General features: G+C 46.9%; 1 protein-coding gene across 1 annotated transcript in view; it reads left to right on the top strand.

Annotated features, from left to right (window-relative positions):
• The window catches only part of mdga1 (MAM domain containing glycosylphosphatidylinositol anchor 1), a 131785-nt gene that overhangs the window by 76856 nt on the left and 28478 nt on the right, over nucleotides 1-26451 (top strand). The window contains exons 7-11 of the mRNA XM_028981950.1: nucleotides 7770-8039; nucleotides 8940-9269; nucleotides 10498-10794; nucleotides 14008-14274; nucleotides 14358-14506. Of these exons, the coding sequence (XP_028837783.1) occupies nucleotides 7770-8039; nucleotides 8940-9269; nucleotides 10498-10794; nucleotides 14008-14274; nucleotides 14358-14506 (1313 nt within the window). The remainder of the gene's footprint in view (nucleotides 1-7769; nucleotides 8040-8939; nucleotides 9270-10497; nucleotides 10795-14007; nucleotides 14275-14357; nucleotides 14507-26451) is intronic.

Raw genomic sequence — 26451 nt, forward strand, 5'->3', positions numbered from 1 at the left:
CCGGAGACCCCAAATTTGAATCAGATTCGATCATGTTTTCGTCCAGAGACCCCCAAATTTTAATCAGATTTGTTCATGTTTTCGTCCAGAGACCCCCAAATTTTAATTAGATTCATTCATGTTTTCGTCCGGAGACCCCCAAATTTGAATCAGATTCGTTCAGATTCGGAGACCCCGAGTCCGGTTGTAATGTTTTGTGAGAACAGAGCTGTGTTAACGTATTTCAAGTTTTATGTGGATCCTGGGGAAGTCGTACGGTAAACTCGTGAACACCTACCGACGGCCGGTTATTATTCCACCGTCCCCGTGAAAGTTGAGGCCCCTTCACCTCCGCGGCGCCTGGCGGCTGGTGTGAAATTGTGATGGGAGATGCGGCGGTCGCGCCGCGTGCCCTTGAGATGAGTGCACACACACAAAACAATTTCCCTTCCGCCGCGCCGGCGCTCCGCTTCCGCCGCCCGGGAGGCCCGAGATGCGGCGCCTCCAATTAGAAATTAGTTTGCGGTGTGAAGCGCCGCAGACGTTCTGGTGCAAAATATGAAACCGTCATCGGGTTCGGACGATAATCAAAGGAGAAGAAGGCGTGATTCGCTGATGGAGAAAGCGAGGAAAAGATGGCGTCCTGAAGGAGACGCGGAACTGGCAGGAGAAGGTCGGAGAAGAACCGGGAGGGCTTGGACCCGGGTCCCACAATTAACTAACTCATCGGGGATGAGATTCTGTTGCTAATTACTTTTTAAATTCTTTAGACGGACAGCTGGGTGTGGGCGGAGTTCAGGGGCGTTTCCCAGACTTTCTAGACGGGTTGAGGTCGGCGAAAAGAGGCGATCTGGTCACCCCGACTTACTAACCCACTTAAGTTCAACATGTCAAAACCATTAAACACTAAATATTGTAAACAACAAGCTGATGACAGCTCTGGTGGGTGTGGCCAGGTGCCTGTGGACACGCCCCCAGGGTTCTCCGGTTTCTGGTGGCTGTAAATTGGTGGTAGATATGGGGGTGGCACCGGGCCCTGTGCAGGACCGGTTTTAATGGACCTTTTTTACGAGAGGGTCTCCATTAGCGGCGTTTCAGGTATGACAGCTGAATGGACGGCGGCCGGAACCCGCCGGTGATGGAGAGCGGGACGAGGCGGCCCGTAACGCGAGTGAAGGGGCTCCGGAGGCCCGCCAGACGGAGGGAGGCTCCAGTGGCGGTCGATGCGGCGCTCTCGCCGCGCTCCATCAATACCGAGCTGCTGTTTCGCTCCGATCAATCCCGCGCCGGCTCTGTGGCGTGACGTGGGCCCGGCGGCGGCTCCATCTGTCTCCGTCTACAGAAACAAGACACCCGTCCCCTCCCCCATCCCGCCAAAAGAAACACCTCGGGGCCCGTCCTGTCGTCGGGGATAAGTAACGGGTCTCCGCAGGAACCCTCCATCGGCACGTGTACAGTGCGCGACGCGGGGCTGCGGCGAGAGGGTAATCGATACAGCAGCAGTGCATGCTGGGAGGAGGAATGAGGCATGGTCACCGAGTAATGAGCCACTCAGCGTTCCGGTATCAACCTAAACAAGTGTTTACCACCGAATTCTTTTCTCATTTCGCTTCTCTTCCCCCCCAATTAGCCTTTTGCCTGCAGCGGTGGAGTAACGTCCCTGATGTCCAGATAAGTGAAGTGATTGTCACATGTGATACACAGCAGCACAGCACATGGTGCACACAGTGAAATTTGTCCTCTGCATTTAACCATCACCCTGAGTGAGCAGTGGGCCACCACTCGCCCCCACTCTCAAAATGACACCCAACTCCTCCAAAAACGTGCATGCTCTGTGAACTGGGACTGATGACCCCTGACCCGGTGTAGATTGACCTTCTTGACCTGCTCTGTCGCTTTAATGTAAATGATGTGCATTGCATAAAAATATGACACGTTTGCCGAGGAGTGGAGTAAATCTCGGACTTCACAAGGATTCAAATTCTTTTTAAAGGACAAAGCCCATCATGCTTATTCCACTTTATCTTCTCAGATCAATTTTTTTTTAAAGTGCCAGTATGTAAAACCATAATTGGACAGTGGCGCCTAGCGGTTAAGGCAGCGGCCCCGTAATCAGAAGGTTGCCGTCGAATCCTGAGCCACTGAGGTGCCACCGAGCAAAGCACCGTCCCCCACGCACTGCTCCCCGGGTGCCTGTCCTAACTGCCCACTGCTCACTCAGGGTGATGGGTTAAATGCAGAGGACAAATTTCACTGTGTGCACCGTGTGCTGTGCTGCTGTGTATCACATGTGACAATCACTACACTTCACTTTTTTTTTTTATGAATATGCTAATATGTATTCTGCATGATTTATATTGATCATTATTTACCAAAAGCAGGTTCATCACACTGATCTGATGAACCTCCTGGTCACTTCATGGGAATCGTTTTGATTTTGAAGGCCTCAGCCTGCAGGTAGTGAATGTAGTTAATGTCCCACGCCGGTCAGTCTTCCTGTATTAGGGTCATTTTTTACTGTCATAACTGCACAGGTAAGGACAATTTGCGCTTTATGTTCCAAGCGAAAGGTATTGTGCTTGATTAGTGCTGCATTACCTGTCGTGGGTTTAAACATCTCCCAGGATCTGAAGTCTGGAGGGTGACAAGCATGAGACGTTCAAACGAGGAGAAAATGCAAATCCTTGTTTTTTGAAGTTTACTGTAATATTGTGTGTTGGTTTCTGCTCTTTTCGATTGTTGTATGAAGGTGTCAGGTGACGTTCTCAGACGTCCTTGCTGCTCGGCCGCCTCTTTAGATTAGATCGTCTGTAAGTGGGTCAGGCCGGCGCCGGTGATTCAGCCTGAATGGACAGCGAGGTCCCGATTGATTTTTATATCATAATCCTCGTGCGCGTGTTGCACCGGGAGCACAAAGCAAATCCTCTCCGTAAAATAAGAGGAAAAGCCGTGATCAGGATGCTTGGTGAGCTGTGTGATGGCCGTGCACTCACACACACCGGGATCATTTCCTGTCCGGATGACATTTCAGACTCTTTTGTCTTCACGTTGTTGTTGTTTTTGAGTTAAATTTGGGGACGTCCCCACTTGTCCCCGGCCCTTCCTCCAGGGACGAGGGTCTAATGACCCCCGGTCGGTGGTGTTAATCAACGGCTGCTTAAGGACTCATCTAAATGTGCCATTTAGCAGCGCTAATCTCCCCTTGTCCCCCTTTTCTTGCATTTCGCAGCTATTAGCGCCCCGTAATCGGTCGGAGACCTGATTTCGGGTGACTTTCCTGCCCTCCGGCTCTGGCAGTGGCATAAATGTCGAGGTTCCCGCTCGGCCGGGCCCCGGGGACAGCGGGGTGCCCCTGGACACCCCGTTCCGGCCGCGATTTAATGCTTTCGGCGCGGCCGAGGGACCTAATGAGCAGGAAGGAGAAGCCATATCTCCTATTGATCACCGCACCTCCCATTAGATCCTTTCTGATCAGCGCCCGTTATTTTCGCTGCTAATACGGCATCACCGCTAATGAGAATGAATAAATTGCATCGATGTGCATTTGTGCATCCGCGTGCGCAGGCTTAGGTATGATTGTGCAAGTGTGTGTGTGTGTCCCCTTGGGGAAGGACATTTACTTCTGTAACCGTTTAAAAATTCAGCTCTAAACATCTACTGCACTTATGCAAAGTGCATAAAGAAAGGTAAGCGGCTGATGAATATGCATGTCGCCACTTTGATGGACGCTCCTGGAAGACGACTCGGCCGCGGCCATCTGCGCGCGTGCCTCCGCCGTGCCACCATTTATTTAACGCCGCTAATTGGGATCATTAAATCACCTGCGATGAATGGCTGAAGCTAATGATGTTGCTGGCGTGTCAGGCATCGGCGTGTGATAATTATTTGTGTGACGCGCCTCGACAGCCCTGGTTAACCCCGCCGTTTTCTTTAAGAGCTCCGGAGTGTCTGATTAAGGTGGAATTGAAGGTAGCGATTGAAAGGAATTATTTATGAGTCCACGTGGAGGTTATTTTGATGTTGCAGCAATATTGCTGCAGCATTCTTAGCAGCGCAATATCACTTAATATTGTGAAGACAATATTAAAATGTCTTGAATAAAACGATAAACAGATATGTAGGAATAAAATGCAGAAAAAAAAGAAAGCATTAATAAAACAGACTCATAAAATACCGTCTAGTGTTGTTTTTATCAACACAATTTAATAAAAAAATCTTCGTCAACAAACCTTTTTGGAGAATTTATTATCATTGAATCATTATTTTTTCTCATTTCTCTCATCCAGTCGGACAGATGAGATCAGCATTAATTTGATTTCAGAATACTTGTGATGGTTTAGCAGATGACTGGGAGAAGTGATCTTTACATGCATCTTCTGAAGTTGAAAATAAAACATGGAACAAACCAGACCATCTTCTGTAAGGTAAAAATTATATAATAATACGTTTCAATTATGACAATTACATTTATGGCATTTGGCAGACACTCTTATCCAGAGCGACTTACAACGTGCTTTCAGTGAAAGTGAAGTGATCGTGATACACAGCAGCACAGCACACAGTAACACAACAAAATGTGTCCTCTGCATTTAACCATTACATTTACATTTACATTTACAGCATTTATCAGACGCCCTTATCCAGAGCGACTTACAACCAGTAGTTACAGGGACAGTCTCCCTGGAGCAATTTAGGATTAAGTGTCTTGCTCAGGGACACAATGGTAGTAAGTGGGATTTGAACCTGGGTCTCCTGGTTCACAGGCGAGTGTCTAACCACTAGGCTACTACCAACCATCACCCTTGGTGAGTAGTGGGCAGCTACTGGGAGCCAGTGGAGGGAACGTAGCAGAGGGGCGGTGTGGGAGAACTTGGCAAGGTTGAAGGATCAGTCGCGCTGCTGCGTTTTGTAGAGGTCGGATGGTACTTAGTTGTAGACCAGCTAGAAGTTACAGTAGTCCAGTCGTGAGGGTACTAAGGACTGAACCAGTATCTGGGTGGCCTGGGTTGACAGATACGTCTGATATTGTAGAGAAGGAATCTACAGGGGCGGGAAAGATTGCTGATGTGAGTTGAGAAGGAGAGTTGGTTGTCTATTGTTACTCCAACGTTGTGGGCTGTTGTAGAAGGAGAGAGCTGTGAGTTGTCCAGGTAAATATCCTGATGTGGTGAAGAATCTGCCGGAATGAAAATTAGTTCAGTTCAGTTAGTTCATTAGTTTTTAGCTGATGGCCTGCCATCCAAGATGAATGGTCAGTTAGGGAGAGATCTTGGAGGAAGCATGTACATCTGAGGGAGGAAAAGAGAAGATGAGCAGTGGTAGGATAACCCATGTGAGGAAATTACCTCACCAAGTGCTCTCGCGTAGAGGGAGTCACTTGGTATGACCGCTCATCAAGGCTGCTGTTCTGGCCACATGTAGCGTCTCACAAACAGCCAGAAGGAACGTCTCTTCAGAATGACCTGCTCTGAAGCTAGACTGGTTGGGACGAGGAAGCTGTTCTGAGACAGATGAAATGATAGCAAATTGTAGACACGGCACTCAAGGACATGTGCAAGTGAAAAATGGTCTTTTAATATGTTAATATTGAAAAATAAAACATTAGTGAATATTGTGTTGAATGGAATAGTTGAAGTCCCCCCTATAGTGAACCCAATGGCACAGTGTAAGACTTAGTTCAAAACCAAAATGGCATGTCGGCTCACAAGCCTGCATTAACATCATTTACATTTACATTTACAGTATTTATCAGACGCCCTTATCCAGAGCGACTTACAATCAGTAGTTACAGGGACAGTCCCCCTGGAGCAACTTAGGGTTAAGTGTCTTGCTCAGGGACACAATGGTAGTCTGCAGTCTGTATTATGAGTCCAGTGAGCTGCTCGATTTTTCTTCCATCAGGATTTTATCTCTCTTTTTCTTTCTCCCTGTTAATTGCACCCCTTTGTTTTTCTGTTTTCCCTTCATTTGCCTAAAGACATTTTCCACTGTTAGGCCTCATTTCTCCTGGCGGCGCGGTGAAAGATGCTCTAATTTCTTTTTTTTCCCTTCCTGCTTATTTGCAGCTTTTCTCTCTTTCTCGGTCTGTCATGGCTGCCCACTGCTCACTACGGGTGATGGTTAAATGCAGAAGACACAATTCACCGTGTGCTGTGCTTGCAGTGCTTCACAGTGACAAAAGAGTAAAACTCCCGGCGCTGTACTGACTGCTGCACTTTTCACCGCACACTTCATTACGGTGATTGAAACCCAGTCAGCTGCAAGCAAGTTTGGGTACACGGACCAGGGTGGGCGGTGTACCCTTTAATGAACAGGTTCCTATATTTGGGGGGATCTGATACGGGATAATCCCAGGCTTTGGAAGGATCAGGCTTGAAAGGCCGGGAAGGATTCTCAGTCGGAACGCGGAACGGCTGCGCAATCCAGTAAATTCTGTACCGCTTCTTGTTAACTGTGAGAAAGACAGTTGCTGCTAATCAATCAAGAGAAGATCAGATCAAACTTTATTAGTCCCACAAGTGGGAAATTGCACACTCGCCTGTGAACCAGAAGACCCAGGTTCAAACCCCACCTACTACCATCGTGTCCCTGAGCAAGACACTTAACTCCGAGTGTCTCCAGGGGGGGACTGTCCCTGTAACTACTGACTGTAAGTCGCTCTGGATAAAAAATGTAAAATATTATAATTAAAAAACAACTCGATATGCTTCATAGCATCACGTGTAAAGATCAGCAGGGTAGCGCTTTCTGCCCTGGATAAAATGGCAGTTCTTATGAATCAATTACAGTTAATGAAACGTGGAATAAAGTTTGATCTTAATAAAAGCTTTAATCCAGGCTGTATCTGCAGTCGCAGAATACCAGGTTTACGTAGTTTGCCAGGCTTGTGGAAATCAGTACAAGTCTCGGCTAATTTACAGCACGAGTCCCTCATGGCCGCTGTGTTTGGGGCTCTAATCCATTAACTTTGAGTTTTGCTTGTTTTTTGCGAGATTTTGTTTTGTGGGGTGTGCCATGTAATGCTTGGGCATGTGTGTACAGCAATTTATCCAGATTTATCCCTGCCACAGACTCCATTAATGAGCTAATTTGGCAAAGTAAATGAGAGTTTGGTGCTTCTACGTTGGAAACGTTTCGAAGTTTCTGAAGTTCCTGAAGTTCCACGATAACATTATTCAAAATGATGTTGCAGGTGATGGTTCATTTATGTCTTTGTTGGACCCGTGATCCTGGATGGAGTTTGAGGAGCAGCAGAATGAGAAGTGGCCGCCTCTCGTGTCCTGGCGTCATGCCGCGTGTTACGTGGATGATAAATGTGGAAATGCCCCTCGGCCGCCCTTCTCCCCCGCTTTGCCCTCTTCGTCCCCGGTGCGTTGAGGAGCAGGAGCTGCTCAGGAGCTGCTCAGGAGCTGCTGGAGTTTCAGGTTCCGACAGAAGGAATCTCACATGACAGCATACAAGAGAATAAATCAGGATCTTGCTCTATAATTTCACATTATCGAATTTACACCTAACTAGTAAATTATAAGCACACTCAGAATAACTTTAGCATGTTGCCTAGCAACCAGTGCTGCTAGTTTGCAAGCCATGAATTATAGAATTTCTCAGTTAAAGCACAACTTGGGAGATTATAGAGTCGCTCAGTGAGGCATTTCAGGGTTCCTTCTCATTCTGCGTCCCAAACGTTCCGTTGGATCATCGCCAGTGGAGATCTTTTCAAGGAAAAGGAATTTGATTGAGACCCTGTGGGGGTTCAGAACGTTCCTAATTTTCTGCGTCCTTTTCCCCAGCCCCTCCTGCTCTGCGGCTCTCCGTGAACGAGACCCTGGTGGTGGACCCCGGACAGGACGTCACCATGTCGTGCGAGGTGACGGCAGGCTTCCCCACGCCGCTGGTGACGTGGTCCCGCTACCCCGGTGCCCTCCCCAAGCGCTCCGCAGTGCGAGGAGGGTCCCTGGTGCTGCGCTCCGTCACCCCAGCAGAGTCGGGGTTCTACAACTGCACCGCGGTCAACAACGTGGGCAATCCGGCCAAGAGAAACGTCAATCTGGTCGTCAGAAGTGAGCGTGCCGCCATTTTTACTGCCTTTAATCATCTTTATTTACTGCAATTAATCCGGCCGGAATGGAAGTAATTAGCCGATTTCCCATCCGTTTCTTTAATGGGCTTCAGCGTGTCAAACAAGCACAGGTGGCGCCTGCATCGGCGTGTCTGCGGCCGCGGGTACGAGACACGCCAGGCGCCGGCCATATGGTCTCTCTCTCTCTCTCTCTCTCTCTCTCTCTCTCCCCCGCCTGCCGAGGCGTTCATTTCACTGCAGCGGAGATCTCTGCAGGCCAGGTGCAGGCCTGAAGGCCCAGAAGCTTCCGGCCGCTGTAATTACGCGTCGTACATCATGCGCCGCGTCGATGCTAATCTGTGAGACTGATGAAAATGGACCTTTTCTCACAGGGATGGTGCGCACTAATAAGGCAAATTTCTTAATGTCGACCGTGAACACAATCAATACCTGCAATTATTCCCAACAAACACCACGTCCGTCTTTTTGATTGGTGTGAAGATGCATGTTTCAGAGCCTGGAGTTGCTCCTTCATTAACATTCATTTCCCGTCATGCGCTTCTTCTAAAGTGATTGTGACTAAATTAAAGCAGTTTGGAATGAATTTTAACCTTTGACCTGAACTATTACCTTTTTAATCATAGTCGCAGCTACATCTGTAATGTCGAGTAAATGTAATAGCCCTGCATTGTCATCCAATCAGTTTTAGTTTTGAAATCTGAGTAATCACATGCATAAGCCTAAAATTCCTAATTAATATCGCAGTTATGGTGGTTAATATTCATAACCGCAGGATTTTTTTTTTTGAGGACGGTGAACTTTATAGAGTCATTAGATCAGCATAACAGATGATAAATAAATAAAAATGTGGCCAAGTATTGACTATTTTCCCTCTCTGTAGCCATGAAGAACCTCACCTTTCAGATCACACCCGATTCCAACAAGGACAGTGAGAGCATTCAGATGGGTCGGGACCTCAAGCTCTCTTGCCACGTGGATGCCCAACCCCAGGACAAGGTCAACTACACCTGGTACAAAAATGCGGCGCCCGTCTACCAGTCAGACAATCTCATTATTCTGCGCAGTGACCCAGACATGCCCCCAGGCACCAGCAGCCTGGAAATTGTGGATATGAAATTCCGAGACCAGGCTACTTATAGCTGCGTGGCCAACTTCCCTGGGAGCAGCATTCCGGAGATGCGCGTGGACATCAACATCACCCAGAGCAGCGGTGAGACTCTGTCCTGGCCCATCATTAGAGAGCCTGCGCTAGTTCCCTTCCTTCACTCCTCTTTCTCGCTGACACGCTTCTATATCTAATACATCCCATCTTCTTGCACCTTTAAATATCTAGTTGACCAAAGTCATGCAAAAGTCATTAAAGTCATTTTCAAAAACAATAAAACTACGAAAAGACATGTTAATCCAAATTAAAGGTGAGCCTTCAACCTTGATTTAAAAACCTCCAGGGTGCGAGGGAGCCGCAACCCCAAAGGCTTCTGTCTCCCCATGTGTGGAGAAGGTCACGGAGGTACTGACGCGCTTCAAACCCAGATTTACTAGAATTGGTATGTATAGTGCCTGCTTTTCCATGGACTTCAGGTCCATGTAATGCCAGCATGACATCGATAACATGGTCAGTGTGGCAAACCTGGAAGACCCGGCGCTATTTTCTATAAAATATATCCCTGAAGTTTAATAAGGACCACAGCTGAAGTAGCAGTTGACTTGATGTACCTTTTCAGGAGAAGAACTGGTCCCGGCCTCGGCCTCTTCTTCTTATGCATGTAGTAGTTTTATTATTATGGACGGTGGCTGCGTGTTCAGCTTAGTGGTGGGAGATGAAGTCCAAAAAAAGGCCTAATGCAATATGAATGGAAGTTGCCTCATATTGGCCTCATTAAAATACACTCCTACCAACGATGGGACAGAGCCACTCGGCAAGCGATGAATAAAACAACTCCTCAGCCCCGGCCTCCATTCATCTCCTTCACATGACGGTGGGGTGCGCCGCGTGAGGGGATTCGGCTTTACTTATTTCATTTTTTCTGGTGCCTTTTCATGTCGTGCGTGTGGGGAAGTCCTGTGGATCTGAGTGCTGCTTCCAGGCTCAACTTTGCCCTCTGTCTGGCCTTTAATGCATCTTCAGAAGGCCTGATCATGAACCTCCGTAGAAGCCCGGGCAGGCGCGGTTGCAGCGATCGCTAAATACCGTAAATGCTTAAGAGCCAAACCAGTTCTCCTCTGGTTTAAAGTGAAAGAGAAGTGATGGTCATTGTGAAACACTGCAGCACAGCACACGGTGACATAACGAAATGTGTCCTCTGCCTTGGTGAGCAGTGGGCAGCCGTGACACATGACCTTCTGATTGCGGGGCCGCTTCCTTAACCGCTAGGCCACCACTGCATATTACTCTGACTTCCGCTCATCTTCATTCTTCTGTTCTCTCTTCCTCTCAGTCACCCCTCCCCTTGTCAGCGTGCCTGCGGGCGGAGCCGTCGTGAACGTGAGGGAGGGGGCCAACGCGGAGCTCGTCTGCCTGGTGGACGGTAAGCCGCGGCCACCGGTGCTGTGGTCCCGCGCCAACAAGGACTTGGCCATGCCATCGGGCGACTGGGCCGTGGAGACGCGCGATGGCCGCCTGCGGCTCACCAACGTCACCCGTGACCTCATGGGCGTCTACAGGTGCCAGACGGCGCCGTACAACGGGCTGAACATCAAACGGCGCGAGGCGCAGGTGCAGCTGAACGTCCAGTGTGAGTACCGAGCCACGGAACACGGCCCTCAAATTCGCCTTCATCAGTTACAATCCAGCTAAAATTTTGGGGGTGAAAAACCTCATGAACCTCATATCAGTGTTGACCTGAGAACATTCCAAGGAGTGGTCATGTGATTCTGATCAGTATCGGCCTTTTTCTGCATGCCTAGCAGAACAAACCACCAAATATGAACATTTATGTATCCATGAGGGCAAAATGACATTTTCGAGTTATGTTGTTCTTATTTAAATAAGAGGCTTTAAACAACAGTGTCATGGTTCAGTAAGTCATAAGGGAGATAATATAATAATGTAGATTCAGCTAATTTGCAGAGAGTCTGCGACTCTCTTTTTCATTGTTCTCTCGAACTGTTTGAAATTTTAATAGTAGAATATTTTCTCATTTAGACAGTGATTTTGGACCGATCTGAACAGATCGTCTTTTTATGTGTGGGAACACAGTCAAGGTCTTGATTCGTACGTGGACAGTTCAGTGGGTCATAATGCTTCCTGCTGCCAAATCTTCACTTTCCAATTTGTGAAGACCAGAGCGTTCATCAGTTCTTCTCAACTGATGGGGTCATCAGACTCAGTAACGATGGATCAGTAATCTCTGGAAGTAAGTAGCGGACGCGTATCTTCCATTAAGACACTTGCAGGCGCTCTGCCATTATCAATGACTTTTCCGTACTATATTTAGGCGGAGCGGTTGGGGTCTTGTAAGCACACTAATGCACTCGGAGTTTCAATAATGCATCCATTATGAAGCCTGCATAGAGCGTGGCTTGTAAGTGGCGAACCTAAAAGGCTGTGAATTCATTAGCGCCGCGCACAAAAGAGCAGGCGGGCGCGCTGCGGCCCGGCATGTGGAAGGGCCCGCGGCATCACGACTTTTAAATAAAAATATGTTTACGCCGCCCATTTCTAAACTCTTGAAAGGGAGCCCATGTGCAGGTGATCAATACGCTTTTCTCTGGAAACACAAGAGAGGAGCCCACTTGTGTGTCGGCTGTAGCGAGGACCCAATGGCAAGGTGTGTGTGTGTGTGTGTGTGTGACCAGAAGTGTGTATGTATCTTACTGTGTTGTGGCTCCCATAGTGTTAATAATAACGGCACATTTCTTAACAAGTTTACGCATGATTAAGGGTCGACAATTAGTATAAATAAATGCAGCTAACGTAAAGATGGCTGGGCGTGTCTGCTGTGCATGGGGCACAGGATCGGCAACCAGTGGTGACAACAGGGCTGCTTAACTCGGCACAATTCCAACCGACTGGCCAACACATTCGGGAAAATGCATCTGATTCATTGAAAAGCAAAGAAAAAGCACCAAACAGCTACTTGAACTGATAAAACGTCATTCTTACATTACATGCATGTTTCCAGGATGCAGTGTAATGATGCCCATCACATCAAGTTTGGGACAGAATGATGAGCCCAAGCTCATAAACACACATTTACTGTCACATAAAGCAACAAGGCAGACCAGCAGGGTCAGCGGTATCCCAGAACACAGAAAAAGAGATTCAGCCTCCCAGGATTTACAGGGATAGGTTTAGGCCCCGCCCATCCTCGATCCCATGTGATTAATCGGCCAGGTCGCTGAACACACACACACACACACACACACACACACACACACACACACACACACACAGTGTCCAGCCACTGTTGGAAAAGTTAGCTTTTTCCTCCCCTCGTAGCCGCCGTCTTCAGTCCGCCCTTCCCCTCGCAGCCCCGCCTCCTGGAATAATCTTTACTAAGTTCTCATGGCCGTGATGATGGGTTCTGTGCGGAAAATTAGGCAAATGGCACCCAGGCAGAGTTCAGTTGCTAGATTTCATGCCTGTTTTTTCTGTTGTTTAAAAGTGCCTGGTGCAACAGTGGCCTAGCGGTTAAGGAAGCGGCCCCATAATCAGAAGGTTGCTGGTTTGATACAGAGGACCCCTTTCACCGTGTCACTGTGTGCTGTGCTGCTGTGTATCACAAGTGACAATCACTTCACTTCACTTCACAATGAGCGTTAAATTCCTCTTTATTATTTTTATGCTAAAAAAAAAGTCAATGTAACACCTGAAAAATGGCGGCAGAAGGTGGATAGAGAACCCAGAACGGACAGAAGCTCCATCACTCTGCGGCATCCCATCTGCGCTCCATCACCCCGTTTTATGGACATTTCTTTTTTCTCTCCCTCGTTCTCCGCCGCCCTCCATCTTCTCTATCTTCTAGCGTGTGGAATCTGGAGCGCAGATGCAGCTCCACATGCCGCGAGACAGATGATCATTGATTGTTTATGGGAGCTATTGTGTTGTGAAATTGGAACAGTCGCGCGCGGCCTGATCTACACGTGGGGACCAGACGGGAAAAGAAACACGGTCCGTTGCCAGATGCCTGCTACATGTCTGACGTTTATCTCGTCAAAGGCCGCTGAAATATGGCCGTTTGTTAATAAAATAGAGATTTTCTGTCTCTCTCGCTCCAGTCTCTCACTTACCGGCTGCTTAGCCCGGGTCAAGGCGCCGTGCTTTTATCGGTATGCATGGGTCTGTAGCTCGGCGGGGGCGATATAATCAGGGCCGTGGACCGGGGCCTGCCTCATCCGTCACCGACAAGGTGACATCTCAATCCCGTCCCCTGCCTGCCCGCCTGGAACACACCACCTCCACCGCTGTGCGTTCCAGGCAGGTCGGCGAAGAACTCCCTTTAAATGCAGCGGACACGCCTGTGGAGAAAAGAAACTGTACTCACATTTACAAAATATGACACAAATATGGAATTTTTTGCTCTTATAGATTTATGTTGACTTGCTTGTTTGATCATTTTAAATATTGCAGAGAACATCTGGACTCACCATGAGAACATCTGTAGCCATGAAAGCGCGTGAAGCTTTGTAGAGCCTTCAGAATAAAACGTTGTGTTCCTATAGTGCTTGGAAATATGCAGTCAGCACCCTCACGTGATAATCGAAATCCCACCAGTCCCTAATGTACAATAAAATGTCTACAACTGGTTCTTGGGATGATCTCTCACATCTTTCCTTATGTTGCTGAGTTCATTTTATATGAATGTATACTTTATTTAAAGCTCCAGACTGTTCTGTGTTGCGGCTTCTGCCTAATTTAATGATGGTCCTGTCCCTGTCCAGGAGTACAATGTCTTGTTAAATCCCTTTTCCAGCGGTAACGACTGGAATTTTCTCCCACGCCACAGATGCTCCCAACTTGGACCCGGCCTTCCAGGACATCCGCTCTCCAAACTACCAGACCGTGGTGCTGCGCTGCTCCGTGATCAAGTCGAACCCGCCCCGCGTGACCAGCGCCCGGTGGTTCCGTAACGGAGAGCCTCTGCGCCCGCTGCCCCTGGACAACCTGGACACCCCACAGCTCCGCTTCAAACTGGACCCTACCAACAATGGAAGCTACGAGTGCCGCGTCAGCAACAACGTCGGCACGTCCTCCTGCTTCTTCAACGTGTCGGGTGAGGCCTGCTTGATATTCAGCGTTCTAGAACAATCCTGGCTGGAAACTTAAACTCCAAACGTTCCCCGCTGGCATTTTCAGCCCAGCCGTTCACCGCCGAGTTTTATTACGACACGCCGAACCCGATCCGCATCCTCCCGGGAAACAACTACTCCTACAACCTCCAGTGGACCCAGAGCGAGCCGAACGCCGTGGACCCCGTCATTGGCTACTGGATCAACGTCATGCAGGTACAGCTTTCAACTTCTGACACGTCCAGATGTTCGTGATGACCGCATTTATACCAAACTGGACTGCTCGTCTATGGATTTGGTCCGTGACGTAATAGGTCTAGTGCACAAACGTTCAAAGTGCAGCTGTGTGAGCTGATTGTGAAGCGTGTTCAGCATTCTGCCTTCAGAAGTGCTTTGGAGATGGTTGTCTTGCTGGAACCAGGCATGCGCTGCCAGGTTCCTGTTGAGGAGGTCCAGGTTGTGGCAGAGTTCAGGAGGCTGTTGCCCCAGGGCCCCGTGGAGCAGCACTTTCACGTCGTGACGGTATCGTCTCTCGATGCCAAACGCTCCGCTGCTGTGCGGGGTCTCCTTTTGACCGAAGTAGCCGGTTTGAATCCCGGTGCCAATGCCTTTTAGCAAACTGCAGTCACTCCTGTGTTGCCTGCACTCAGCAAAAGGCTCCACGCCTGGCAGCTCTTCAAAAAAAAGCTTACTGGCATGGAGGTGGCATGTTAATCACAGACTGGAAGGACCTGGTGACCCCGAGATCCAGCTGAAGTTTCGCCTTTTTTCCCCCATCGAACTCGCCGGCCGCGCTTGGGCTCCAAGTTTTTAGTAGATTCATGCATAATTTATCAAGGCCAAATGCCTTAAATGTAAATGTAATTTTTTTTTAGCTGTACTATAGCTGAACGCGTTTTCGTGTGTGTGGTCATGATGATTTTGTGTATGAAGACCTGCAGCAGAGTGGCATTTGTTCAACTGTCTACTGAACAAAGTGAGGAAAGAGAACATCATTTAAAAAAGCTCATCTTAACGCATATCAATGTGAAAAATGTTTCACAAATAAATACAATTAAAGGGTCATCTAGGGAAGCACCACTAGATGGAGTAGTTTTTATCTACTCCATAAAATGACTGTACGTAAAGAATATAGCAGAAGAATAGTCATGGGACAGGCGAGCGGAGGGAAGAGTTAGACAAGCCGGATCAATCAGGATCAAAAAGGCGAGCAGCAACAAAGACAAAGCAACAATGAGCAGGCACCGACCTTCCGGGGGACCTGGGTCCAGGGCTGAATGACTTTAAGAAAAGTTTTTATCTTGATTTATTTGACAAATATCGTGATTGCGATTTAGTCTGCGATCATTCACTATACTGTGTGTTTTAAAAACTGTAGCATCACAATACATTGAAATATGAACTTTGCTATACTGCGCTGCATATAGAATATATCTGTTGAGCACAATATATCTGCATATAGAATATATCTGTTGTCTGTCACAAAGGGACGTCAGCTCTAGGACTGGACTCCCCCAGCCTTTACTTTACTTTACTTTACGTTATTTTGCAGACGCTTTAATCCAAAGCGACTTACAAGAGGACGACACCAGCAATTCTCGTTCGATTTCTATAGAATTTTGAGTTTACAAATTAAGAGCCCTGATAAGGCTCAAACTTGTCAGGAATAGAGCATGCTCAGAGATTGTTAAGTGCTAGACGAAGAAAAAATGATATCTATAGTATTATTTTGTGCAGTGTGTGTGCATGTGCGTGTGTAAGTGTTAGATTTGTCTGAAATACTTTTTGAATAAGTGGGTTTTCACCTGCTTCTTAAAGGTGGTAGTAGTCTCGGCTAGTCGAATGGAGCAGGACAAGTTGTCCCACCAGCCAGGGACAACGACGGAGAACAGCGTTGATTGGAATCGGAGACCCTGTGAAGAGCCATGCGGGGTGTGTGAGTGTGTGCACCCTCATGCTCGGCGAGCTACAGATGTGGTTTTTGGAGACGGATGCAGCATATTTGGTCTGAAAGCAGATTAACATGAAGAGGAAAGAACATTGTTTGACCGTCTGAAATGTGTTCACTCCGCAGCACGCCCCCTCGGGCGGACAGGGCGTCGTCTGCCCGCAATCTGCCCATTCAGCTGCATTCGCCCCGTCCCGTTCTCCCCAACGCGCCGTCGCTGCAGCTGCGTCCCCAACGCCCCAGCGGGTCACCAACCCTCCAGCCAACACGGCTTGTCATGCAGCAGCCCTGATATTAACCGATGGAGCAGAGTCTGGGGGTCACAGCCGTTGTGATTTATTGAAACACACCCCCTTGTAAGCCCCTTGTGGGCCTACGGCGGCCATGAATTGCAGAGCTGTGCGTGTAGACTCACGCCGTGCCAGACGTATGGTTGTTTTTATTGTGGCCGGTCTTAATTTTAGCTTTAGTCCAGTCTACGCATCTAGCTGTCATTTGAGGTTTTGTTAGTCTTAGTAACGTCCAGACTCATTTAGTCTAGTCAAGTCTCAGTCGACTAAACGTCTGAGCATTTTAGTCTTATTTTAGTCAATGAAATCTGTATTTTAGTCTCTTTTTTTTACTAATGCAATTCTATTTAACCCAGTCAATACAGAACAAGTACCGAGTAGAACCGACAAAAACAGAATTGTATTTTAGCCAAACCCATTTCAATATTAAAGTGGAGAAACCTTGGGAAATAGTGGGACAGAGCGGGACGCCCTTACAGATGATTTGTCTGCATTTCCACCTCATTGTAAAGAAAGTGTGAAATGGACTGTTTCCTCCAGCCAGTTGATAACTAATCACCAGATATCTATAACCCACCACAAGCATTCTGAAATCGAAATAATACAGGAATTGAGGAAGTAACGTCATCTGTGTGTCTTTCTTATTACATGATATATTTTGTCATAGTTATTGTCACATGACCAGAATTGTGTTATTTTCATCATAAAGCTTTCGTGTTTCCTCTGCATTTAACAACCACTCTTAGTGGGAGCCATGACAGGCGCCCGGGGACCAGTGTGTGGGGACGGGACCTTCATCAAGGGGATCTCAGTGGCACCCTGGCAGTTCGGGTTTCTGATTACCTTCTGTTTCCAACCAAAGCAAAAGTTATTTAGTCCAAAATGTTGTTGAACACTAGTCAGATGGTGTGAAGAATTTAAATAAAAAATGCTGGTGCCATTAATGTGAAGCAGGGGAATAGTTGGATCGATGTGAGCTTGTACTGCATCCTGCATCCCGGTGAGTCCCGGTGAGAATTGAATGCATCTTCCTACAAACTCCTCTTCTTTTCTTCAATAATTGATCACGTGAAGTCTGAGGGAAATGAGATTCCTCTGGGCTCCTAAACGAATCCTCCTCTCAGCCCGGCCTGCATCTGTACCCCAAAAGACAGGATTCACACACGTTTATCCAGCTCCCATCTGCATGCATGTCGGGCGGCTTGTGATGAGAGGTGTGATGCAAAATGACTTCTCAGGGTTCGAGCTTTGTAGAGCATATCCCTCTCTGTATTATGCATGCGTGCGGATTGCATTGCGCCTTCTGTCGTCTGTCTACCATCTGAGAGTAAAAGCGATTTGGGGACAGCGGCAAAGCACAGGACTGTTTCCTGCAAACATGCAAATAATTGCTCGACGTAATTACTCGAGATGAAATGGTATGAGAGCCTAATTCAAAAGCACATTAATATGAACAACGGCCAGCTAGCGCAGCCCCAAGCTTTATTAATCATCTAATGAAGCAGCGCGCACGCTCGCCGCTCTGACAGTATATGTGACGGCCGTGTAACCGACAACGGAAACAAAGGTGTCCCTCAAAACGCCACAAATCACGGTGATGTTTCGCCCGGCAGCTGAAATGACAAAAGCAGAAACCTGATTTACACACATTTGAATTCACAACGAATGTGATAAAATGCAGCAGCACCACAAGGACGTTCCACCCAGGGAAGCTTCGAGTGGAAATTGCATTCCTAGTTTGCATTTATTCACAACATTTCCATCTGTAGCAGAATTGAAAGCTCTAACTATAGAAGCGGAATATGATTTACAAGGTCTGTGGACAGCTGTGACATAGGGACACGCGCACATATCTTTTTGAGGACAGAGAAAGTGATTAGTTGTCACATGTGACACAACACACGTGTCCTCTGGATTTAACCGCCACCCTTGGTGAGCAGTGGGCACCATGTCAGGCGCCCGGGGAGCAGCGTGTGGGGACGGGACCTTCATCAAGGGGACCTCAGTGGCACCTCGGCGGTTCGGGATTCGAACCCACAACCTTCCAATTACGGGGCCGCTCTTACTAACGCCGCCACTCTGCTAAATCATTTCAAATTACTTTGTCGGTATTGATCGTGATCAGCAGAGTACAGTTCAGTTGTAAGATGGGAGGTCGCAGGTCCATGACGTTCTGCACTTTTGTTTTGCGTAGAGGTTCATCACCTCCGTGTTCTCCATATCTTTGTCAAACGGCCCTCCCCCAGCAAGAGGTGTGAAAGGCCAGCCATTTGTTCGGGGTCCCCCGGCAAATGAGGACGAGAGCAACAGGGCGGAAACAACAAATTCTGATTGGTCTGTGACAACCTCCTTGGAGTCGAATGTATAAAGAATGCTGCGGTGATGAACGCGTGGAAGGGACAACGTCCCTCGCACCTCCTGAAAGAATGCTGCGGTGATGAACGCGTGGACGGAACGACGTCCCTCGCACCTCCTGAAAGAATGCTGCGGTGATGAACGCGTGGACGGGACGACGTCCCTCGCACCTCCTGAAAGAATGCTGCGGTGATGAACGCGTGGAAGGGACAACGTCCCTCGCACCTCCTGAAAGAATGCTGCGGTGATGAACGCGTGGAAGGGACAACGTCCCTCGCACCTCCTGAAAGAATGCTGCGGTGATGAACGCGTGGAAGGGACAACGTCCCTCGCACCTCCTGAAAGAATGCTGCGGTGATGAACGCGTGGAAGGGACAACGTCCCTCGCACCTCCTGAAAGAATGCTGCGGTGATGAACGCGTGGACGGAACGACGTCCCTCGCACCTCCTGAAAGAATGCTGCGGTGATGAACGCGTGGAAGGGACGACGTCCCTCGCACCTCCTGAAAGAATGCTGCGGTGATGAACGCGTGGAAGGGACAACGTCCCTCGCACCTCCTGAAAGAATGCTGCGGTGATGAACGCGTGGACGGGACGACGTCCCTCGCACCTCCAGCCAGGCCCTGCTTTGTATTTACGGGATTATAGAGATGCGGATGCGCATTTGGAGTCCGTATGCATGCGTGCGTGTGTTGTAAAATGCGGTGGATGTTTTATTAACGCGTCACAGACAGTTGGACATGGAAGGGGGCTGTAATGCGAACGGCGGACGGCTCTTACTGCAGCGTCCTGAGCAAACCAGAGATCCTCGCCGACTCTGGTCAGGCGTCTCGGAGGCAGCAGGACGCGGGACGCTGGGCCGCGGTCAGGCCGCGGCGAATCGGCAGTCGGATGCAGCTGTTTTCGTGGGCCCGCCTCCACCCCGTCCCCTCGGGGACTGCCGTGTGCATTATGGGTCTGGTTTTGCTTATTTGCAGGCGCGCGGTGAAATGCTTTTGAGCTCATTTTCTCCGGGTCATGAAAGGGGTTTAAATAATGCATAAACTGGTTTTACCACAAAAATACCCCCACCTCGAGAACACTAGAACACAGAAGATGAACATATTCAGATGTCAGACATGTTCATTTATTTGATAAGAAAAGATGATATTTTATTAGAAATTTACACTGTCATGGCAGAAAGTGGACAATAAAAAAAAAAAAATGACTGTATAATATAAAAAGTTACAAATAAGTTGTCTGGAATAAAACAGTGGAATGGAGTATTAAAAATACCTGTATATACATAAAAAATATTTGTGAATGTCATGTAAAAAACCCGTAAATGGTGTGTTGGATGCGTGTGCTTGTTAGTATATGTATGCATGTTTGTGTGGTCAGCGGTCAGCAGGAAAGACCTTCTGAAGGAGCTGCCCAGAGCAGTCAGGGTCTCCTGCATGGGGCGGAAGATAACTCACCACCTCCACTGGGTCCGGAGGGCATCCTAGAACCGAGCTGACTGTCCGGACGTGTATTTGGAGTAGATGTGGAAATGTGATATTTGCTCCTGCCCTCATATTTATCATCTATATTTGACGATGCCTTAAAATAGACACTTTATCAAAAAGAACCCCTTTCTAGACCAATATTATTTTAGGGTAGAATTTTCATTATTCATTTTATAAACATATATGGATTTTTAGTACGCACAATTCAGTTTAGTGGCACATGACATCACTGTTTAGTCGCTCTCCCAGGCTTATGTGTTAAGAATAAATCAGTCACTTGTGACCTATGATTAATTTATTACAATTGTTTAATTTTATTTATGTACATATATATATACGTTTGTGTGCTTGAGTTGCAATTAATGCAACTTTTTTTTTAATGACTATATACCCTGCCAGTCTGGAATTGCTGCCATTACAGCAAAAGCTCCCTGATTTGGGGGTATGCAGGTTTATAATATAACCCCACGTGTGTTATTTCATAGTCTTGGATCTTCAGTTGTGTTCGATAATGTAAAAAATTCAATATGCATAATTGAGTAGTGGCCTACTGATTGTAAGTCGCTCTGGATAAGGACGTCTGGTAAATGCTGTAAATGTAAAACATTTGAAATGTAATGAAATTTTGTACATTTGAAATCAAGCTAATCACTTTCACGTTCCCCGTGATGTCTACAACAGGTCTGCATTATGCAGTTGCATGTGTGAAGGAAGTCTGGGTGCATCTGAAATGCTGTGGACATGGCAGTATCTGTCCCCGGGAGCTGTCCTCGCTGTGTGTGGATGCGGTCCACAGTGTGAGACGTGCGCTAAGCGCCAATCAACACTTCCAAACGCTCAGGACTCGCTGCGACTCTGAGTGCTGAGGAGTCTGTGATAATTAGACTGGGCGTTACACATGCTAACACGATAAAGTAATGTGTGGTAATGAGCATTTTTTAAACCGATGTCTCTGCACCGCTGCAGTGTTGCTGGGCAACGGTAGTAAATCTTTACACTGCGACAAGCACGACGTGCTGCCTGGTATGTTGCCATATGAATGACAGTCACATGCAACGCATGATAGACGAAGAGATTAAAATACAGACTTATACAGGCCCTGACAAAAGTCGTGTCACTTATCTATTTTGTAGAAACACCTGCTATCAACCTGACTTTTAATTAATCAGTTGGTGTTAGAAAAGCTAAAACCTACCAAATGATGTTAAATGCATTGAAACAAATTAGTTTCTCTGAAAAAAGATTTATCAGAAAGGCCAGATTTTGGCAGGACAAAAGTTTTGTCGCCTATACAGAAATGTAACAAATTTACTGCAAATACAGAAATATGTCAGCAAATGAAGTCGTGGTGCTGTGAGATCCAAATGTAATATCTTGTATGACTTCCATGATCTTGAAGGACTGCATCCATGCGGTTTGGCATACAATTTATTGATGGAGTCATCAGGAACAGCAAAGAAAGCAGTCTTGCAGGCCTCCCAGAGTTCATCAATATTCGAGCCAACAAACGGTCCTCTCGAGCAGTTGTCTTGCAGGGTCTGCCTGACCTGGGCTTGTCAAAAACGTCTCCAGTCTCTTCAAATCTTTTTTTTTTTATCTTCTGTACTTGACGCTGAGACACATTGAAGGTGTCTGCCACATCAGCAGTGGATCTGGTCTTCAGCCTCTTGATGATCAACACTTTAGTCTCAGGGCGAATCCTAGGTATGTTTGCAGAGGTCTAGTTGCAGTTGATGTGAAGGTCTAGTGGGGTTCTGGGGTTCTTTTTATACACACCACTCGGTCAGAAACAGGGCTCACTTTTCCTCGACACAATAACCCGTAACCCTCCAGCTGAATCAAGTCTCCTGCGCGACGGACACGAGTTAAAAGCGAACGAAACTCTTCCGGAACGCTCTGTGGGTTGTGCTCTTCTGCACCGTCCGTATTTATTACCAGCACTGTGCATGAATTTAACAGTAAAACACTGGGCCCGGTACACTAAATTCTCCTTATTCTCAAAATGCTGACTGTTACATGTCTATTTCTCTGCTAAAAATGTCTCGAACATACGCCAAATTACTGAATTACTGCGGCCACATTACATCGCCAGAGCAGTAAAACTTCAAAAGAAGAATATGGAGATGATTTGTCCTTTCAATTTTACTATGATTTTTGATTGTTAGTAGACAAATCAGACTGAAAAACGTAAACAATTGAAGTAATCTGTCACACCTTGTCACACCTTGTCACGACTAGGTCTGATATTCTGGGAACGGGGATTTATTATAAAATAAACAATAAACAAATACAAAACAAAGGGAAGAACATAAACCGGCCCGCAGGCGTGTGGCGATTGCCAGAACTGAAAATACTCACACGTACACGTTTGCAATTTCAAGTTCACGAAAATGCCGGAGATTCCGAAGGGGCGGAGATATCCGGCATTTATGCGCCGTCAGGATTGGCCACCGGTGTTGAGCGCAGCTGCAGTCAATCCTGACACACCTTATATTTCAACAGGTCACAGCAGCTTTGTTTGGTTTATTTACATTACGGGATCGCTAAAATTGTAGGTGGGTCTGATTACTTCGATTTTTTTAACTTTTTACAGTGTATAGATGCATTTAAAAAAGTAAACCGTAGTTGGCGTTTGTTTAATGTGTTTTTTCTCCGAATTAACATAATGGAGCGTGATTTCTGTATGTATAGAACCTGGCAACACCGAAACTGTAGTGTCGTTTTTTTTTGGTGATGCATTTCTGCACCGTCCGTATTTATTACCAGCACTGTGCATGAATTTAACAGTAAAACACTGGGCCCGGTACACTAAATTCTCCTTATTCTCAAAATGCTGACTGTTCCGTTTCTATTTCTCTGCTAAAAACATTTCTAATCCAATCAAGAAAATCGACACGATAAACATTCAGACTGAGCCGCGCAAACAAGATGCGACCGCGAGTAAATCCATTCTGTTCAATAAAACACACACACGGCACAGCAGAGCCGGGCCTGGCTAATTCTGCCAACCTGGAACCCTAAACCTGCAGCGGGGTCGCGGGTTGCGGGACTGACGTGAAGCAGCTGCTAGTGGCCCATCTTCTCGGCGTCTTCTCAGAGGATTTGTCTATGCCACTTGTGTTCTGTGGTCCACGAGGTGACGGTATTTTTAGGAGCAGCATGTTCATTTGTTTCTTCGCTCTTCGACTGCAGGGCAACCTTCTTCTGAACTGAACATCAGTCACAGCAAACACTGTAAAAAATCTGCCTTTTATCATTCATGCTTTCACGAGCATCGAATATTCAGTCGATATCAACAGATTCATCATGAGAAAAGGCTCCTGCATGAGTTGTGAAGATATTAGGGTAACAACATTGTACAATTCACTTTGTATGTGACGTTTCTTGCGTGAATGAAACATACTGTAGCATTATGTTAAACCTGCAAGATTCTATGTTTGTGTGAGAGATATACATGAAGCTCTATGGACCTTCATACAAACCGTGTACCTGACCTGCAAACTGATAACTAGGCTGCTGGATCGAGTAGAAATGTCCATATCAACTGTCATTTTACTGCAATGCCATATCTAGATGGCTTTATGTCTCAGCTCTGAGCTAGATGAAAACATCGGCCATTTATCAATTTGCGGGCCGGACCTCTGAAGGATGCATTTTGCGACTGGAAGTGACACAACTGCCTGAAAAGGATCTGTTCAATTTGGACCTTTGCAGTTCATCCCATAATATATGTGAAGTGAATTGATTGTCACTTGTGATACACAGCAGCACAGCAAATGGTGCACACAGTGAAATGTGTCCTCTGCATTTAACCCATCACCCTGAGTGAGCAGTGGGCGGCCATGACAGGCGCCCGGGGAGCAGTGTGTGGGGACGGTGCTTTACTCAGTGGCACCTCAGTGGTATCTTGGCAGATCGGGATTCGAACCAGCAACCTTCTGATTACGGGGACGCTTCACTGCCCCTATATTGCACAGGCTGCAATCATTGTATGAAGAAAACGGTTTCAAATCACAGATGAACGTGAAATTGAAGTGATTGTCATTGTGAAACACAGCACACGGTGACACAGTGAAACGTGTCCTCTGTATTTTACCGTCACCCTTGGTGAGCAGTGGGCACCATGACAGGCGCCCGGGGAGCAGCATGTGGGGACGGGACCTTCATCAAGGGGACCTCAGTCCTTTGTGTCTTTTTTTGTAAAGCACTTGTCGTGTTGAAATAACCCTGTAATTTACAGCAGAGGGGGGTTGAATGGCTGCATCCACCACTGCTGTTCGCAGCTCCATCATGTTTTTTTTAAAAAATGCACATAATGAGAGAGCCAGGAGCTGCGGGGGGGGTGGATCAGTACAGATGCTGGAAAGCAACTGCAGAAAAAAGCGCTGATAGATCACTCTTACTGTACAATGTTAAACCATACTTACATACGTCCTCATACGTCGCCATATGGCTCACTGCTTCCTTCATCTGCGGCCAAATTACTTATTAATTACTGGATAATAACAATCTGACACATCGCCAGAGCAGTAAAACTTCAAAAGAAGAATATGAACATGGTTTGACCTTTCAATTTTACTATAGTTTTTGATTGTTAGTTGTAAGGTGTGAAGTAATCTGTCACACCTTATATTTTAACATTGGCGTCATGTAAATAAACAGGTCACAGCAGCTTTGTTTGGTTTATTTACATTACGGGATCGCTAAAATTATAGGTGGGACTGATTACTTCAATTTTTTAACTTTTTAATGTGTGGATGCATTTAAAAAAGTAAACCGAAGTTGTCGTTTGTTTTTTGTTTTTTGTCATTTTTGTGTTTTTTTGTCATTACTGTACTAAAAAATATTAGTTTGCTTTTTTAAACTAATCTCTCTAATTTGTGCTAATGATTGAATTTTAAAAAAAGGTTACTTTAGACAGATGAGAGGTGTGAGAGATGAATAAAACCGTTTAGCCAGTGCTTACATGCATTGAATTGAATCGAGTCTATCCTGGGACCCACCACAGGGCACACACACACACACTCCGAGTGACCATAATGGGGTTTTTTTTTTGGGTGATGCATTTCTGAACATTATCTTAATATTTTCTGCATGGGTTTTAGTGAAAGTCCTTTACCAAGTGAAGCCCATACGCCACTGTGGTGAAGGTTAATAGGGAGAGAGGAGAAGGAGGCCGTCCGAGCCAGGACTGAAGCCAGAGACGGGGGAAGTGTGGAGGATCAAAGCCGAGGCGAGGGGATGAAAGAGATTTTAACGATTTGTCTGATATCGGTGGTCAACATTTTGATCAAACAACGGCGCTGCGGGAGTGTTGGAGTTCGATTCGCTGTGCGGCTCTGCACAGGACACGCTTCTCTCTGTGCTGTCAAGAAGATGAAGGTGGTGTGTATGTGAGCGAGAGATACTAGTTCATCTCTTCCTATGTAAATTGGTGATATATTGTGTATGTGTGATATGGTATAAGATGTATCAGCTGTAGGCGTATGGTTGTCAGTAGCACATTACAGTGTGTGTGTGTGTGTGTGTGTTCGGCTATAATACAGCTGAAGCTCGAGTGTCTGTGTTAATGCTTCTAATGCACTGCGGTGTCCCATCTCCCCGATGTAGAGCCCTTGATAAGAGACCCGTACTGCAGGCCCTAATTAGACACATAACCAATGTGTTTAACCCCAGCGTGGTGGGTTAACAGCGCAGCCGTGGGCCTCCAGTCCTCCACCCGACCATGTGAGACTGAGGTCTTTGCTGGCAGCTTCGATATGGTCCACAAGCATCAGAGGAATTGCCTTCATTAACTGGTCCAGTTCTGTCTCGCACATGCCCATAGTAGGAACTTCAGATGGCGGCCAGTGGTGAGCATGGTCTCCATGGACAGAAGTAATATACATTCTGTAGACCTTAACACCATCTAGTGAGGATTCCTTATTCGAATCAGGAGGCTCTTCTGTAGGATCAGTCCCGATGGTCTTGTCTTGGTTCATGCTAACGACTGCATACCAGGAACAGCCTCACAAAGACCTGCTCTGTTGAATCCAGATTTCCAGCATCACAACACCCTTTTCTTCCCGCTTGCAACCTCCA

Source organism: Denticeps clupeoides, chromosome 1, assembly GCF_900700375.1.
Source record: "Denticeps clupeoides chromosome 1, fDenClu1.1, whole genome shotgun sequence".
NCBI lineage: Eukaryota > Metazoa > Chordata > Actinopteri > Clupeiformes > Denticipitidae > Denticeps > Denticeps clupeoides.